At 42.2% G+C, this 15,384-nt stretch overlaps 1 protein-coding gene and 1 pseudogene across 1 annotated transcript; one reads left to right on the forward strand and one right to left on the reverse strand.

The window, feature by feature from the left end:
• Positions 1–555: 555 nt before the first annotated feature.
• LOC147322401 (uncharacterized) lies at positions 556–13,533 on the reverse strand. The gene is made up of 3 exons (XM_086305048.1): positions 13,524–13,533; positions 9,785–10,437; positions 556–2,808 (listed from the first exon to the last, which is right to left on the reverse strand). Exons 1-3 carry the CDS (start codon positions 13,531–13,533, stop codon positions 2,230–2,232), a joined length of 1,242 nt encoding a protein of 413 aa, XP_086161174.1. The 3' UTR covers positions 556–2,229.
• A 133-nt stretch (positions 13,534–13,666) lies between these two features.
• LOC147322402 (uncharacterized) lies at positions 13,667–14,352 on the forward strand (annotated as a pseudogene).
• The last annotated feature ends 1,032 nt before the right edge of the window (positions 14,353–15,384 follow it).

A 15,384-nucleotide genomic window follows, 5' to 3' on the forward strand; every position in this document is an offset into this window, starting at 1 on the left:
GCTTTTGAATATAAGTAATCAGTAAAGTAACGGGATTACTTTTTGGGGGAAGTAATCAGTAATTAGTTACTGATTACTTTTTTCAAGTAACTTGACCAACACTGCTTACAATCATACAGTTTTAACCGTATTTCACGGCGGGGAGCACCGGTGTGTTTGTTAGAGCAGACCCAAAAGCAGACACTGGACGAAGGAGCTGGTTTGCAAACCAGCAGGAAAACATGAAAAGATGCAGGCATGACACGAACTTGACATTAACCAGGCAGACCAGAAACATGACAGATTAGACACAATCAACAACATGGTGAACTTTAATACAGGGGAAGATGACACAAAGGAGACCTACTAAACAATGACCAGTAACTACAGCTAAGGAACCTAGGATCTAATGCCAAAAGGACAAAAGAAAACAGAGCGCTGTGTCAACGGATCCAGGACTTAATAAAATCAAGTTTTTAAATTGTTTTAGGTGCTACTGTTACGTGTTTGATTCTATTTTGATTTAACATGGAACCCTTGTTAACTGAATGTGCCTACGGCTCCACCCTATTTCAATAGGTACCTCCCACAGGTTGCACTTATTCCGCCAACGATGTGGAGATCGAGCTGTTTTAGATTCAGCAAAATCAAGGCACTCAAAAAGATCCTCTGGAAAAGATTAAAATTCTTGGAACAGAGTTTAATACACAGAATTATATCAACAGGAAGAAAATACAGTTTTTCTTGCCTTCTGGCAGCTGAGGCGAGAAAAAAACAATCCCAGGTTGCAAAAACTTCATTAATATAATTGTAGATAATATTTGACCTAAATATGCGGGTCTTGTGATTTTAAACATGTAGGTTAGATGCTTATCACAGTGATTCCATTATGTAACCACTCCAGTGTATGTATAGTGTATACATGTCAGTATAAGTCAAGTGTATACAGGTATATATGTCATACAGTTGCAGTGGCCTCATTGTTCTGACAAAGAAAACTAACCTATCGACTACACTACACAATGGAAACATGGTAACAAATAGGGATGGGAATCCTTTAAGTTTTATCCGATACCGGTGTCAAACTGGATATTTTGAAACCGTGCCGGTGCTCGAACCGGAGGTTAAAGAATGGAAAACACAAACTTTATACAAAAACCTGTTGTGTTTTTATTTTTAGCAGTCTTTTTCTGCAAAATGATAACCAAGTTAGCCTTTTCTGTTGATACAACATACCTCCTTTGGTTGGAACCGGGGCTACACTGGCAGGGCTAGAGACCAGGACTCCACTCTTCGGGTTCTTGGGGGATATTACTAACTCCGGGTCCGATAACAGGCACCACATCTGCAGTAGATGTGCTCGGTGTGAGGTCTTGTAGCAAGCTATCAAATACGGTGCTTTTTCTAGCTTTTACAAAAACGCTATGCATCACCAGGTGCTTCATCAGATGCTGTGAAGTACAGCCAGACCTTTGAGTGCTTCGCCTTGGGCATTTTTAATCTGTAGCTCTCTGTTCCAGGGTGTTTTGGTACCATTCTTTATTCATGGCTGTGTTTGGGGGCAAAATTATGAGTGAGCCCACTCGCTTTACTGTTGGCATGACGCAGGACTGATGGTAGCGCTCACCTTTTCTTCTCCGCTGAAGCCTTTTTCCCAGATGCCCCAAAACAATCGGAAAGATGCTTCATCTGAGAATATGACTTTGCCCCACTCCTCAGCAGTCCATTCACCGTGTTTACATGTTTTTTGTTAAATTAAATCATGTTAACATGAAATAAACAGAAAAGGAAAATTGTGACAACAAAATCTCTTTCTGACTTCTTTAGAAATATATATTTTTCCAGCTCCAGTCCGTAAAGTTAATCTCCAACAAGTAGGACAAAGGATCACCTGCAGCTAAGACGGGATCTACCCTCAACCTGAGCTCACCTGGTCCACCAGCCCTTCATCCAGCATCACCAACAGCAACACAACAGCCCATCAGATTGACCAGCAGCTTTACAGCATCAGCAGTTCTCTGATACTTCCAAACAGTGACATGGATCTATATTACATCTGTGCAGTCAGCACTGGCAGAAACAGGAAGAGAGCAACCTTCAGAAAAAGAAATATTAAATCCATCCATCCAGCTAGTGGAACATTTTCATCAGATCTTTACAGGAGATTACATCTGAACTCTGTGGAGCCTGATCTCAAGGGTTTTAAGTCTGACACTGAAACCAGTAGAGGATCTTTCTGTCTCTTCAGATTCACTGTGATGGGAGCGATTTCAGCCCTGTGTGATCACGCTGATGTTTGCACAGAGCAGACAATGAGGTGAATGTTTTGGCACATTGGTAACAGTGAAACAGTTTATTAGTAACGTGGGATCGTTTGTGTTTGGAGTATGAACTGAGATTCCTGAAGCTCTTGTCACACTGGTCACAGCTGTAGTTTCCTTCCATGTGTGTATGTTCATGATTGTTACGACTACCTGGATGTGAGAAGCTTTTGTCACAGTGTCTGCACTTGTATGGTTTCTCTCCTGTGTGGACTCGTTTGTGTGTTTTAAGCTCCAATGCAGAGATGAAAGATGACCCACACTGGTCACAGAGGTGCTTTTTAACCCCAATGTGAATCAGTTCATGTCGCTTTAAGTCAGCTATTGTGGGGAAGCTTCTCCCACATTCTTTGCAGTTTTTCAGGTTGTCTCCAGTGTGTTTACGCTGATGTCTTTTTAGGGTGTCTTGTCGACTGAAAGTTTTTCCACAAAGGTCACAACGAAAGTCTTTCCCACCACCACGGTGATGACAGGGTTGAGAACTGGATCCATCTGTGTCGCTCTGCTTCTAAACAAAGGCACAAAGACAGTGTAAGTCAGTCCTTCAACATTTTTATCCTGAACGTCGCCTGAAATAAAGAGCATCTCTGCAGACGTACAATTACATTTGGCTGTTTCAGTTAACACACTCAGTTTACTGGGCTGCAATAACTACAATACTACCAACATAATACTACAGTAATACTAAAATCATAACTGACATGAAAATCTGAATAATCACTCAGAGCTGCTTTTCCATGCAGTAGAATTGCTAACATGCTAACACAGTTTAATGAGCAGTGTAGGAGCCATTCTTGGGTTAATACCTTATGTGGTCACTAGAGGTCACCTTTTTCTGTTTTGATTATGTAATGTAAAGGTATTTAAGGTAGACGCACGTAATCGGCGTCAGGTGTGTCATTGAGAAGGCAAACAGTTTGTGACCGTTGCGCTGTTATGCTATGTCGATACGGAATAAAGACCAAAAAGGACAAGATACATACTGCTGGATTTATTGGACTGTGAACATTCATGCATACCAGTGACATCGCGTCACCCCCGTTAACGACCACCTCAGTGGCTTCAAGCGTAGGCTTAGCCTCTACATTAGAGTCACAAACTCCTTTTCTTTGGGGAAAAGTTTGTGCCAACTTCGCCGCGGTGTTTTGGAGACTCGGCGCAAGCAGGAAAATTAAAGTCTGAGTGATCGATCGCCGCGGAGAGCTGAATGCCGTTTGGAAAGGTTACCGTGGAGATTTCACGAGGAGCGGACAGCTGGACTAGCGGTCTGTCAGCTGACGACGTGGAATGCTTGGCGATTGTTCCGTGGATGTTGGAGAGGACTCAGAATTCTTCATCGGAATCAGTACGGCGCCCAACGCAAGGTATGAGTAGCGCTACTAATAAATGGCCATTTATAAAAGTGTGCACACTTATTTAAGAAGAAGTAATTCCAATGCATTGGTGGTCAACCCAAATAAAACTGATTTATAAACAAACTTTCGCATGTGCGCATAAACCCTCAATACTTGATAAATATTTGAGTTTTGGAACATTTGAACTATGGACACAAATAAAGCTGCTGACAGGCCCCCGGAGCCTGCTGCAGAATCAGCTGTGCAAAGTAGCAACGCCAGCAAGGCTGGGACACATCCAGAAAAGGAAAAACGAGTGGTGAAATTGACTGCTAAGGCACTTGCAGAGAGACTAGACAGACTGCAACGTGATAGAAAAGCTAAATTAAATAAAGCTAATAATTTAAAAGAGAGTATAAGGGTCTCAATGGAAAAAAATGAAACTTCTATGGTTAAAGCATCATTCAGTGATTTTGTTGGTTTGTGTAATGAAGCAAAAACAATTCATGGTTCATTGATGTGTTTGTTACCAGATGATGAAAAAGAAAAGCATGAAACATGGTTTAAAGCAAAAACAATGCATTATGATGAGTTCACTTATGAAGTGAAAGAATGGTTGTCAGGTTGCGAACATTTACATTTAAAGGGTGATCATGGTGTTGATGATGGTGTTAAGCCAGAGGACAGTGTTTCAAATGTTGTTGGTAAATCTTCAGTCACTAAAAGCTCATCTAGTGGTAAAGTGAGCACAACTTCTTCTGCCAAAATCAAAGCAAAAGCAGAAAAAGCAGCATTACTCGCTCGTATGGCAGTCCTAAAAGAGAAGCATGCTTTGGAGGAGCAAGAGCTAAAGCTAAGGAGGAAACGTGAACAGCTTGAGCTTGAAGCGTTGCTTTCTGCCTCTTCTGCAAAGTTAGCTGTTCTCCAAGCTGCTGAAGTTCAAAGTATATCTAACATATCATCCAATGCTATGAATTCATATTATGAAAAGGAAATCAAGAAAACAGCTGCTTCAGCCACAGTCAAGCCTAGTACACCAGTCAATGAAGATAAACCTGCAGTGCAAATAGTACAGACTGAAAGCAAAATATCTGCAATGATCCTGCCAGGAACGGAAATCGAAAGTGAGCCACAAGCTCAAACGGTCATCACAACACAATTTCACAATGTGGATCCTCCATCGCCCAGGTCAATTCCTACAGCGGCAGAAGGACGGTTGGAGGACATTTGTACCATTTTACAAAGACGTGTGTGTGTGTGTGTGTGTACACATTTTTACAAATTAAATAGTAAAAAAAAAAAATATATATATATATATATATATATATATATATATATATAAAATAATAATAATAAAATATACAGAGTTGAATATGTGCAGAACAAGTGGCATTTATATACAGTGTTGAGTGCATAATGTTGAAGTTCCAGTAGTGAAGCTGAGGTGTCTATGACGTGTTCAGCAGTCTGATGGCCTGATGGAAAAAGCTGTCTCTCAGTCTGCTGGTACGGGACCGGATGCTGCAGAACCTCCTTCCTGATGGAAGCAGTCTGAACAGTTTATGGCTGGGGTGACTGGAGTCCTTGATGATCCTCCCCGCTTTCCTCAGGCACCGCTTCCTGTAGATGTCTTGGAGGGAGGGAAGCTCACCTCCAATTATCCGTTCAGAGCACCGCACTACTCGCTGGAGAGCTTTGCAGTTGTAGGCGGTGCTGTTGCCATACCAGGTGGTGATGCATCCAGTGAGGATGCTCTCAATGGCACAGTGATAGAAGGTCCTGAGGATGCAGGGGCTCATGCCGAATCTTTTCAGTCTCCTGAGAAAGAAGAGGCGCTGCTGCGCCTTCTTCACTGTTTTGTTTGTGTGTACTGACCACGTAAGATCCTCAGCCAGATGTACTCCAAGGAACCGGAAGCTGCTCACTCTCTCCACAGCAGCGCCGTTGATGGTGATGGGGGTGTGTACTTCTCTGCACCTCCGGAAGTCCACTATTAACTCCTTTGTCTTTGCGACGTTGAGGGTGAAATGGTTGTCTTGACACCAGTGGGTCAGGGCGCTGACCTCCTCCCTGTAAGCCGTCTCATCACCGTTGGTGATAAGACCCACCACTGTAGTGTCGTCCGCAAACTTCACAATGATGTTGGAGCTGTTAGTGGCTGTGCAGTCGTAGGTGTAGAGTGAGTACAGGAGAGGGCAACTTGGACAGCGAGCACCCACCAACAGTTGTAAATAGGATATCTGTTTGTAAGCTGGAGGAGATGTTGAAAAGTCAATATAACTATGACTTTAATGAAAGGGTTACAGAGGAAAAGGGTTTGTCAAGGGAGGACCTTAAGTTCATGAAGATCATGGAAAAATCTGCAACAATGGAAGACGGACACTACTGTTTGAAGTTACCTTTTAAAAAGGACAACATAAAGAAGCCAAACAATTTCTCCATAGTTAAACAAAGATTGCAAAGTCTACAACGAAAACTTCTCAACAATGAACAGTTGCATAAAGAATATAAAAACTTTATGGACGAGATGATAAGTAATGGATATGCAGAGCAAATACCTTCACAGCATCTGTCTTGCGAAAATGGAAAGAAGTGGTACATCCCTCATCACGCAGTTTACCATCCCAGAAAACGATCTATAAGAATTGTATTTGACTGTGGGGCATCATTCCAGGGGACATCATTAAACAAGCAGCTCTTACAAGGTCCTAATCTCACAAGCACATTGCTTGGGGTTTTGCTTAGATTTCGACAGGATCCAGTCGCATTTATGGGTGACATAAAGGCAATGTTTTATCAAGTTAAAGTTGCCAAAGAGGACAGAGACTTTCTGCGTTTTTTAGGGTGGCCAGATGGAGATCTGAGCAAGGACATAAATGAGTTTCGCATGACTGTTCATCTGTTCGGTGCAGTATCTTCCCCGAGCTGCGCCAGTTTCGCTTTGAGAAAAACAGCTGAGGACAATCAAACTGAATTCCTAGACAAGGTATGTGAAACGCTGAAAGAGAACTTCTATGTGGACGACTGTTTAAAGAGTGTGGCCTCCACCTCAGATGCTGTTGATTTGGTCAAAGATCTTTCAGCACTCTGTCAAAGGGGAGGATTTACACTGACCAAGTGGGTCAGTAACAATCGCACCCTGTTGCAAAGTATCTCTGAGGAGCAAAGGGCTAAAGACTTGAAAGAATTAAATCTTGACAGAGACAAACTTCCGGTAGAAAGAGCTCTGGGCTTGCAGTGGTGTGTGGAAACTGATACATTCAACTTCAAAATGGATATCCCTCAAAAATCCTGTACTAGGCGTGGAATGTTATCAATATCAAGTTCCATTTACGATCCATTGGGATTTCTTGCACCAGTCCTGCTGCCTGCCAAAGGAATGCAGCAGGAGCTTTGCAAAAGGAAACTGGGATGGGATGAACCAATACCCCAAACCATGTTGCAAAGGTGGAAAGGTTGGCTCAGTGATTTGCAAAGGCTTTCCCATTTCAAGGTTAAAAGGTGTATACAACCAAGAGAGTTTGGACCTCTCTCACATGCACAGCTACACCATTTTTCAGATGCTGGTGAATCTGGATATGGAACCGTGTCATATCTGCGCATGCAAGATAATAGGAAATCCATCCACGTCGCATTCTTGATGGGCAAGGCAAGAGTAACACCTCTAAAACCTGTCACTATTCCACGTCTGAAACTAACAGCTGCTGTAGTTGCTGTCCGAGTGGATCTCATGTTAAGGGCTCAGTTGAGAGTGAAACTCGAGCAATCTATATTTTGGACAGATAGTACATCTGTACTCAAATATATAATGAATGAGGATAAACGATTCCTTACCTTTGTGGCAAACAGAGTCTCATTCATTACAACTGCAACTAAACAATCACAATGGAGATATGTAAGCTCAAAGGAAAATCCAGCAGATGATGCTACAAGAGGGCTCAAGGCTGGGAACGTTGTTCATAGCAGCCGCTGGTTCGAAGGACCAAGCTTTCTGCAGAAGCCAGAAAGTGATTGGCCAACCAATTTAATGGAATGCTCCTTAGAACCAGAGGACCCTGAAGTCAAAGGTGAGGCCACAGTAAATGTTACTCAGGTAAAAGACTTGCTTGATGCTACATGTCAATTGATGGTGTACTTCTCAGACTGGAGAAGACTCAAGGTTGCTGTTGCTTGGTTCCTTAGACTAAAGGCAATCCTTCGTTCAATGAGGGATAAGAAAAAAGGACCGCAACCTTACTCAGATAACCCAATTTGTAAAAGTACTACAAAGGAGAAAGTAAAGAAACCGCAGCTGTACAGACTATCTTCAAAGGATCTTCTGAAAGCTGAGCTTGCCATTATTAGATTTTGCCAGCAACAACGATTTGGAGAGGAGATTGCTACGTTGTCAAGTGGGGAAAGTTCTGTGAGCAGGCACAGCTCAATTTATAGATTAGATCCTTATCTTGACGATGAAGGCCTCTTAAGAGTTGGGGGACGACTGACAAAGGGCTCCTTACCAGAAGAAACGAAGCATCCCCTTGTTCTTGCAAAAGATCAACATGTAGCAAATCTCATCCTAAAGCACATTCATCAACAGCTTGGTCATAGCGGTCGTAACCACACCTTATCCACACTAAGGAGAAGATACTGGATCACAAAGGCCAACTCAGCTGTAAGGAAGGTTATCGCAGAATGTAATTTTTGCAGGAAATATCATGGAAAAGCCTTGGAGCAAAAGATGGCAGATTTACCCAAGGAAAGAATTTTGCCAGATAACCCACCATTCACCAATGTCGGAGTTGATTACTTCGGACCTATTGAAGTGAAAAGAGGACGAGGTACAGCTAAACGCTATGGAGTCATTTTCACCTGTTTAGCCAGCCGAGCAGTGCACTTGGAAGTGGCTAGCTCTCTAAACACAGATGCCTGCATTAATGCTTTGTGCCGTTTCGTGAGTCGAAGAGGTCAAGTCGCTCACATCCAATCGGACAATGGAACCAACTTTGTCGGAGCAGACAGAGAGTTAAGGGAGGCTCTTGAATCGCTGAAACATACCCAAATAGCGGATGCTTTGCAACACATTGGAATAAGATGGAGTTTTAATCCGCCTGGAGCATCACATCATGGTGGAATTTGGGAACGGATAATTCGTATGATCAGAAAGATTCTGAGATCCGTTCTTCAGCAACAACAGTTGGACGACGATGGATTAAATACGGTTCTATGTGAAATTGAAGCAATTTTAAATGACAGACCCATCACAAAGCTTTCTGATGATCCAAAAGACCTAGAGCCACTTACACCAAATCACATCCTCCTGATGAAAGGAAAACCATCTTTACCACCCGGACTATTTGACCCTCAGGATATGTATCTGAAGAGAAGATGGAAACAGGCTCAGTACATCTCAGATCTTTTTTGGAAACGATGGATACGCGAATACCTGCCTTTGTTACAGGAGAGACAAAAATGGAACCAAAAGAAGAAGAATCTAAAACCTGGAGATATAGTCATTATAATGGATTCTTCTGCACCACGTGGTTCCTGGCCACTTGGAAGAGTTCTGGAAGCCATTCGTGACAAAAAAGGACTTGTGCGATCTGCACGTTTAAAAACAAAGACTAATATTCTGGAAAGACCTGTAACTAAACTTTGCTTGTTACATGAGACTGTAATCTAAAAGTGTGTTACTTATGTTTATTTATGTGAATGTATAGGTCTAAAGTAGACTGTATTAGTGGCTCCTTATTTTCTTTGTGATTAGAATTGCCATGTCTGATAGCCATTTCAATTAGGGGCCGGGGTGTAGGCGCCATTCTTGGGTTAATACCTTATGTGGTCACTAGAGGTCACCTTTTTCTGTTTTGATTATGTAATGTAAAGGTATTTAAGGTAGACGCACGTAATCGGCGTCAGGTGTGTCATTGAGAAGGCAAACAGTTTGTGACCGTTGCGCTGTTATGCTATGTCGATACGGAATAAAGACCAAAAAGGACAAGATACATACTGCTGGATTTATTGGACTGTGAACATTCATGCATACCAGTGACATCGCGTCACCCCCGTTAACGACCACCTCAGTGGCTTCAAGCGTAGGCTTAGCCTCTACAAGCAGAGTTGTTCCAAACAGTCAGGCTAAAATGACAAGATAAAAATCTAAATACATACCTCACAGTAACTGCACTTGTAGAGTCCCTTTCTGGTGTGGATCTGTTGGTGTTGTCTCAGGTAACGTGGAGCTTTAAAAGTCTTCTCACACAGGTCACATTTATAAGGTCTCTCCACATTGTGGGTAAACATGTGTTGTTGTAACTGCCTGTTGGTTATAAACTGTTTGCCACACTGTTCACAGCTGTACACATAATGTCTGGTGTGAATGCGTAGGTGTGCATTTCGACTCTCTATGTGGCTGAAAGTTTTTCCACACTCGTCACAGCTGTATGCCTTAATTCCAGAGTGGGTAACTAGATGATTCTGTAAGCTCCTACTGTGAGTAAAAGCTCTGCCACACTGATCACAGCTGTACGCTTTAACTCCACTGTGGATGAGTTGGTGTGATTTTAGGGCACTCTTCCAGGTAAAAGACTTTCCACACTGATCACAGCTAAACGCTTTAACTCCAGTGTGGATGACCTGATGACGTTTTAGTGACTCCTTCACAGTAAACTTTTTCCCACACTCGTCACAGGTGTGTGTTTTCTCTCTCTTTCTTCTGTGAGGTTTGTCGGCCTCCTGAGAGCGCTGACTTCTCGCTCCATGTTGGTCCTGCAGTGACAGAGATACAAACAGAGGCAGTGAGTGAAATGCAGTCGTGGAACAAACTCAACCTTCAAACTCCCTCCATTAACACTAGTTTTAAACCTGAAGGTGGAGTGTGGCACCAAACACCTTAAAGGTCTCTTATCCCCACCTGCTGGTAGTTCTAACACATTACATCCAACCTGCTGTTAAAAATAATTCATGACTGTTCAAACTCTAAGATCATGCCCTCCTGCTAGGGCTGAGCCATATTACCGTATTTTCACAACCATAAGGCGCACTTAAAAGTCTTAGATTTACTTCAAAAAGTACGGCGCGCCCTATAGCGCAGTGCGCCCTGTGTGTTGTAATGAGGACGTAGTAGAGAACGCCATGAGAACGCTAAAGGGTGAAGTGCGTGCGTTGACTTTATCGCACATACCTGTATAAAAGAACAGGTATGTGCATTATGTGGAACATCGTTTTTTTTAACAACCCTGAAAATGGCAAAGAGACACGCTTACGAAGCACAGTTTAAACTGAAGGCCATCAGCTATGCGGAGGAACATGGAAATCGAGCAGCGGCGAGAGAATTTAAGATTAACGAATCGATGGTTCGCAAATGGAGGAAGCTAGAAAACAAGCTCTGGCAGGTCAAGAAAACGCAGCTGAGTTTCCGTGGACATAAGGCGAGGTGGCCCGAGTTGGAGGAAAGACTCGAGCGGTGGATCATCGAGCAAAGAACGAGCGGGAGAAGTGTTTCGACGGTCACCATTCGGCTAAAAGCAGTTTCACTAGCTGAAGAGATGAACATTGAACAAGGAGGTCCATCTTGGTGCTTTCGTTTTATGAAACGGTGCCATTTTTCCATCCGGACCAGGACTACGGTAGCGCAGCAACTTCCAGCGGATTATAAGGAAAAGCTGGCCATCTTTCGCTCTTACTGCAGCAAACACATCGGCGACAAAAACATCCAGCCCAGCCACATTACAAACATGGACCAGGTCCCGCTCACTTTTGACATCCTGGTGATTCACACTGTGGAGAAGAAGGGGACCAACACGGTGGCGATACGCACAACGGGGCACGAAAAGTCTTCTTTCACTGTTGTGCTTGGCTGCCATGCTAATGGACAGAAACTGCCGCCTATGGTGATTTTTAAGCAAAAGACTTTGCCTAAAGAGAAGTTTCCAGCAGGAATCATCATTAAGGCAAATGAAAAGGGCTGGATGGATGAGGAAATGATGAAAGAGTGGCTGAGGGAGGTGTATGTAAGGAGACCAGGTGGTTTTTTCCACGCATCACCATCGCTGTTGATCTGTGACTCTGTGTGCCCATCTCACAGCCGATGTGAAAAAACAAGTGAAACAAATGAACTGTGAGCTTGCTGTCATTCCGGGAGGCCTGACAAAGGAACTCCAACCGCTGGACATCGGTGTGAACCGCCCGTTCAAAGTAAGGCTGCGAGCGGCCTGGGAGCGATGGATGACCGGTGGAGACCACAGTTTCACTAAGAGTGGAAGGCAGCTCCGGGCGAGTTACGCCACAATTTGCCAATGGATTGTAGATGCTTGGGCTAACATGTCTGCTGGCACTGTTGTTCGAGCTTTCGCAAAAGCCGGCATCATTTCCGAGGAGCCGCATGGCACGGAAAGTGACTCTGACAGTGAAGAAAGTGAACCTGGCATGTTTGATGGAGATTTAGCGCAGCTGTTCAATTCAGACACAGAGGATGAGGACTTCGATGGGTTTGATTAATGATAAAAATGTGAGTACCAAACTTTGTTTTGCTCCTGCTTTATTTTTAAATACGCACACTTGTATGCTTGTGTGTTGTTGATGATGACGATTACCGGTAATAGAAATCTGAGTAAGGTACCGAACTCAGGTTTGCTCCCGCTTTATTTTTAAATACGCATACGGTACTTGTATGCGCCCTATAATCCAGTGCGCCTTATGTGTGTGTTAAATACAGTAATGGCACACATAACTGAGACTGCGCCTTTTAGTACAGTGCGTCTTATGGTCGTGAAAATACGGTATACCGTTCACGGTAATACCGGTATAATGTTAGGCAACGATAGGAAAATGAAACATCGCAATAGAATGGGAGTAAAACGCGCATGCGCAGTGCCTTTGTTTTCATACGCACATGGCCGATTGTTGAGTGAAACAGATGAACCAGAATTGGTTTGTAAAATGGTGCAACTTCCGTGATGTGGAACTGATTTGGTGTTTGTCCGTCAGATACACAACAAAGCACATTTTTTTGCAGAACATGCAAGCGGCCGTCGTATTTGTCGGACTAAGATGCTCTTAAATCTGGGAGTAATGTGGGTCCTAAACTCCATATGCTTCAAGTCAAACGAACACTGCAGCATCACTGAGAGTTAAAAACTGTCTTAATTCTTTCATCTTTAATAAAACGATCAGCATTGCTGCTTTACCAGGTGTAACTATAAAGTTTAACTTCCAGGTATCGATGAAAACAAAAGTTATTACATTTAACGGAGTTAGAAGTTAGCAGGAAGCTCGCTAGTTTCGCTAGTTACCTAAGCATGATACAGCATGTTCTGAAAAAATTCAAACGTACAGCTCTGCTATCACTTCCAACATAAATGAAGACAGGAAACTAAACAGCAGTGACGTTTGTAGGGTTACTGAAGTTGGGCTAGCTGGTATATAATGATGTGCTACGTGATCGCTAGCGACACAGCTATGTTAGCATAACATAAACAGTGAAGCTGGAGGACGAACACTAACACTTTTCCACTTATAAAAGTTAACGTGAAAGTTCCTCATGGTTAGAGACAAATGCAATCGCATGGCAGGATGCTGTAAACGGACCAAACTTCAGTCAGGAGAACTGAGATAATCCATCCACAATACAAGGTTAGTCATTAATATACTGCAACAACATGGGAATAGAGCAGCTGCCAGAGAATTCAACATTAATGAATCAGTGCTACAGAAGTTTCACGTTTGCTCCGGCAGTGATGGCTAGGTAGCCCACTGCTTTGTCTATGCTCGCTTGCAGATTCTGGATAGAAAGAAACAATGAAGGAAAGAAAGATAGAAGAAATGTAAGATAGGCTTCTACTGCACCACAGCTTCTGTTACCTTCAAGGACTCTGCATCACAGCTAACGAGGCTAGCAGCCAGGCCACACCAGGCTCCATCACCAGCTAACGAGGCTAGCTGCCAGGCCACGCCTGGTACCAACAAACAGCCAGTGAGGTAATTGCCAGGACAAGCCGGGCTTCGGCAACCCTCAAGGCTGCTTCGCAACCAGCGGGCCTTAACGCCGTTAAGATGCCGCCTAAGAGGGGCAATGTTAACGTTAATGAGGAGGAACTGGAGGACATAAAGAAATCCCTAAACTTTATGTCTGAAGAAATAACAACAATATCAAAACAACAAAAACTGATACTCAATTTAATGGATGATATTAAAGAACTAAGAAGGCAGAGCGAGGAAAAGGACAAGAAGATTGCTATGCTGGAAGGACGGGTGTCAGATCTGGAACAATATTCAAGAGTAAATGATGTGATAGTGACAGGACTGGAAACCAAGCATCAGACATATGCACAGGTAGCAGCATCAGAGAGAGGGGAGCCACCCGAGCAAGAGCTACGCTCTTTGGAAGAGCAGGTAATGGCCTTCTTTAAAAGCAAAGGTATCGAAATGGACAGTAAAAATATTGAGGGATGCCATCCTCTTCCGAGGAAAAACAAAAATCAAATACCTGCCATTATCATTCGTTTTGTTAATAGAAAACAGAAAAAAGAACTGCTCAAGCAAGGAAGAAAGCTAAAAAGGTACAAATGTTTATTTAAATGAACACCTAATCAAGAAAAATGCAGACATTGCAAGACAAGCAAGAATATTAAGAAACTTGGACGTCAGACTGTAAAATATTCATTAAGTTAAATGGAACACTAGAGCAGGCTAAGGTTCTAGTCATCAAAGAGATGACGGAACTAGAAAAATATAACTGAAAAATGCTAAGCAGTGCTAAATATGATGGGACCGTCCAAGTGCACAACCAACGCAGATGTCTGACAATTTTCAACTAACAACTCATATAGATATTGAAAATAAGACATTGATGTATGACAGCAACATAGATCCTGATTGTAATTTCTTTAACAATAAGACAAATGAATGCAATTATTATAAAAATGAGCAACTTAAAAAGGAATTCAAGGTAGAACAGGGTATAACAATGGTTCACTTTAATAGTCGAAGCTTATATGCAAACTTTCAATCCATCAAAGACTACATAACACAGTTTGAACAGCCATTCAATGTGATAGCCATATCGGAGACCTGGATAACTCCTGGAAAAGAAGAAGACTTTAAAATAAATGGATATGAATTCCTTCATGTAGACAGGATCAACAAGAAAGTAGGTGGGGTGGCACTTTACATTGATAAAAACCTAAAGTACGAAAGAATGGGAAGAATGACAACTGTTATTGATGGAGTGATGGAATGTTTATCAGTGGAAATAAGTATGGAAAAAAGGAAAAACCTAATTGTCAGTTGTATATATAGAACACCAGGATCTAAGATTGAGATATTTAAGGATAATATGGAGGACTTATTTACAAATATAAATCAGAAAAGAATGTTTATTTGTGGGGACTTTAATATTGACTTATTGAATCCAAATCATAATAAGAGTACAGAAGAATTTATTGATTCCATGTACAGCATGGGTTTATTTCCACTGATAACAAGACCGACCAGAATAACATCTCATTGTGCAACTCTATTAGATAATATATTTACAAATATAATAGAAGGAAATATAAAAAGTGGACTGTTAATCAATGATATAAGTGACCATTTACCAGTCTTTGCATCGTATAATTGCTATTATAAAGTGAACAACGATGGACATAAGATTATTTACAAAAGAATAAGAACAGAGGAGACATTAAATTGTCTTAGAAATGAACTTTTAAAGCAAGATTGTAATATTGTATATGAACAAACAGAAGTTAATAAAGCTTACGAAGGATTCT

This window comes from Aulonocara sp. 'chitande type north' Nkhata Bay, linkage group LG9 (genome assembly GCF_057382095.1).
Source record: "Aulonocara sp. 'chitande type north' Nkhata Bay isolate Kocher_YH1m ecotype deep benthic linkage group LG9, A_spYH_male_GT1.1, whole genome shotgun sequence".
Lineage (NCBI taxonomy): Eukaryota > Metazoa > Chordata > Actinopteri > Cichliformes > Cichlidae > Aulonocara > Aulonocara sp. 'chitande type north' Nkhata Bay.

Bases quoted from the DNA above. Each gene is read 5' to 3' on its own strand.
- LOC147322401 (XM_086305048.1), bottom strand. The intron at 2,809-9,784 runs GTATGTATTTAG...GCCTTTGTTTAG, and splicing joins ACAAGTGCAGTTACTGTGAG to AAGCAGAGCGACACAGATGG.